Here is a 1,726-nt window from a genome sequence, read left to right on the forward strand (position 1 = left end):
GTCTGGCATGTGTGTGTATGTCTGGGTAGTTGTCTGGCATGTGTGTGCAGAGGCTAGAGCTTGATGTCAAGCGTTTTCTTCAGCCATTTACATATGGAGGGCTGAGCTGGAGCTCACTGATTCGTTCAGCCAATCCAGGTAGCCAGCTCAGGGAATCTGGTCTCTGCCTATGGAGGTTACAGGGAGGCTGCCAAACCAAGCCTGCCTGGCGTCTGTCCATCTAGGGCTCTGAGCTCCAGGCCTGCTTGTATAGCGAGTATTCTTACCCCAGAGCCATTTCCTAGCCGTGTGCCCTGCAGCTCCAAAAGCTTGGTGATAACAGCTGCCCTGCCCTCACCATCTGTGCTCAGTCAGTGAAAACTCCAGGGTCTGCTTTGAATCGGCTCACCAAGGATAAGGCCGTCCGAACCATTCCCTTCTTTGCAGGGGTATGTGACCGTTGTGTGCACCGTTTTGACCATCACTGTGTTTGGGTGAACAACTGCATCGGGGCCTGGAACACCAGGTACTTCCTCATCTACCTCCTGACACTGACGGCGTCTGCTGCCACCATAGCCATCCTGACTGCTGCCTTTCTGCTCCGCCTGGTGGCAGTGTCGGATCTCTACCAGGAGACGTACCTTGATGACTTGGGGCATTCCCAGGCCGTGGACACAGTCTTTCTTATTCAGGTAATCTTGCATTGGGTCCCAGGAAAACAGGAAGCTACTCTTCTATTCTTTTTAAAAGATAAATGCATTCTTTTTATTAATTATTTGAGAATGTCATACATGCATAGTGTGGGGTCATTTACTGGATCATGCTCAACCTTCCAGGACCCACACCCTTAAAGGAAACTGACTGTCCCTCCCCCAGAAGCCGTTGCCCACCCACAGCTCCTCGGTTAGCAGTGGGGCCTTCTTCCCCTCTGCTCTGTGGAATGTCTCCTGGCTTGATCTTGTGCAGACAGCCACACCTGCTGGGAGCTCATGATCCTGTCACATCCGAAAGACGCTGTTGTATTCCAGTCTTCCTGGCCTCTGGCTCTTAGAAGCTTTCTGCCTCCTGCCCTCCCATCCTGTGATCGTCCCTGGGCCTTGATATGTGTGTGTGTGTGTGTGTGTGTGTGTGTGTATGAAAGAGAGAGAGAGGGAGAGAGAGAGAGAAGTGCTTCTGTCCTGTTTATGGCTGAGTGCTCCACAAACACTTCTCTGCACTTTGATCAGTTGTCTGCCTTAGCCACTGTCCACTGTGCAGTGTCCACTGTGCTCTGTGCACTGTCCACTGCGCTGTCCACCGTGCACTGTCCGCTGTGCACTGTCCACTGTGTACTGTCCGATGTGCACTGTCCACTGTGCACTGTCCACTGTGCACTGTCCACTGTGCACTGTCCGCTGTGCACTGTGCACTGTCCACTGTGCGCTGTCCACTGTGCACTGTCCACTGTGCACTGTCCACTGTCCACTGTCCACTGTGCTGTCCACTGTGCACTGTCCGCTGTGCACTGTCCGCTGTGCACTGTCCACTGTGCTCTGTGCACTGTGCACTGTGCAGAGAATTTTCTCTGACGGGGTCTGAGACAGGCACTAATGCAGAACAGAGAGAGAGATACAGCTTCAGAGAGAGGGCGTTGAATGCTCTGTCCGTTTAGCAAAATAATATTAGGTTCATCCCTGGGGCCTTGGAGACCTTGGATTCTTCATCCTTCCTCCTCCTCCTCCTCCTCCTCCTCCTCCTCCTCCTCCTC

The 1,726-nt window shown here is 53.1% G+C and overlaps 1 protein-coding gene across 5 annotated transcripts in view; it reads left to right on the forward strand.

Moving 5' to 3' along the window:
- The window catches only part of Zdhhc4 (zinc finger DHHC-type containing 4), a 20,027-nt gene that overhangs the window by 8,533 nt on the left and 9,768 nt on the right, over positions 1 to 1,726 (forward strand). For all 5 annotated transcript variants that reach the window (XM_028756138.1, XM_028756139.1, XM_028756140.1 and 2 more), the window contains one exon: positions 427 to 671. In XM_028756138.1, the coding sequence (XP_028611971.1) occupies positions 427 to 671 (245 nt within the window). The remainder of the gene's footprint in view (positions 1 to 426; positions 672 to 1,726) is intronic.

The sequence above is a fragment of the Grammomys surdaster genome, unplaced genomic scaffold, assembly GCF_004785775.1.
Source record: "Grammomys surdaster isolate TR1022 unplaced genomic scaffold, NIH_TR_1.0 126109, whole genome shotgun sequence".
Lineage (NCBI taxonomy): Eukaryota > Metazoa > Chordata > Mammalia > Rodentia > Muridae > Grammomys > Grammomys surdaster.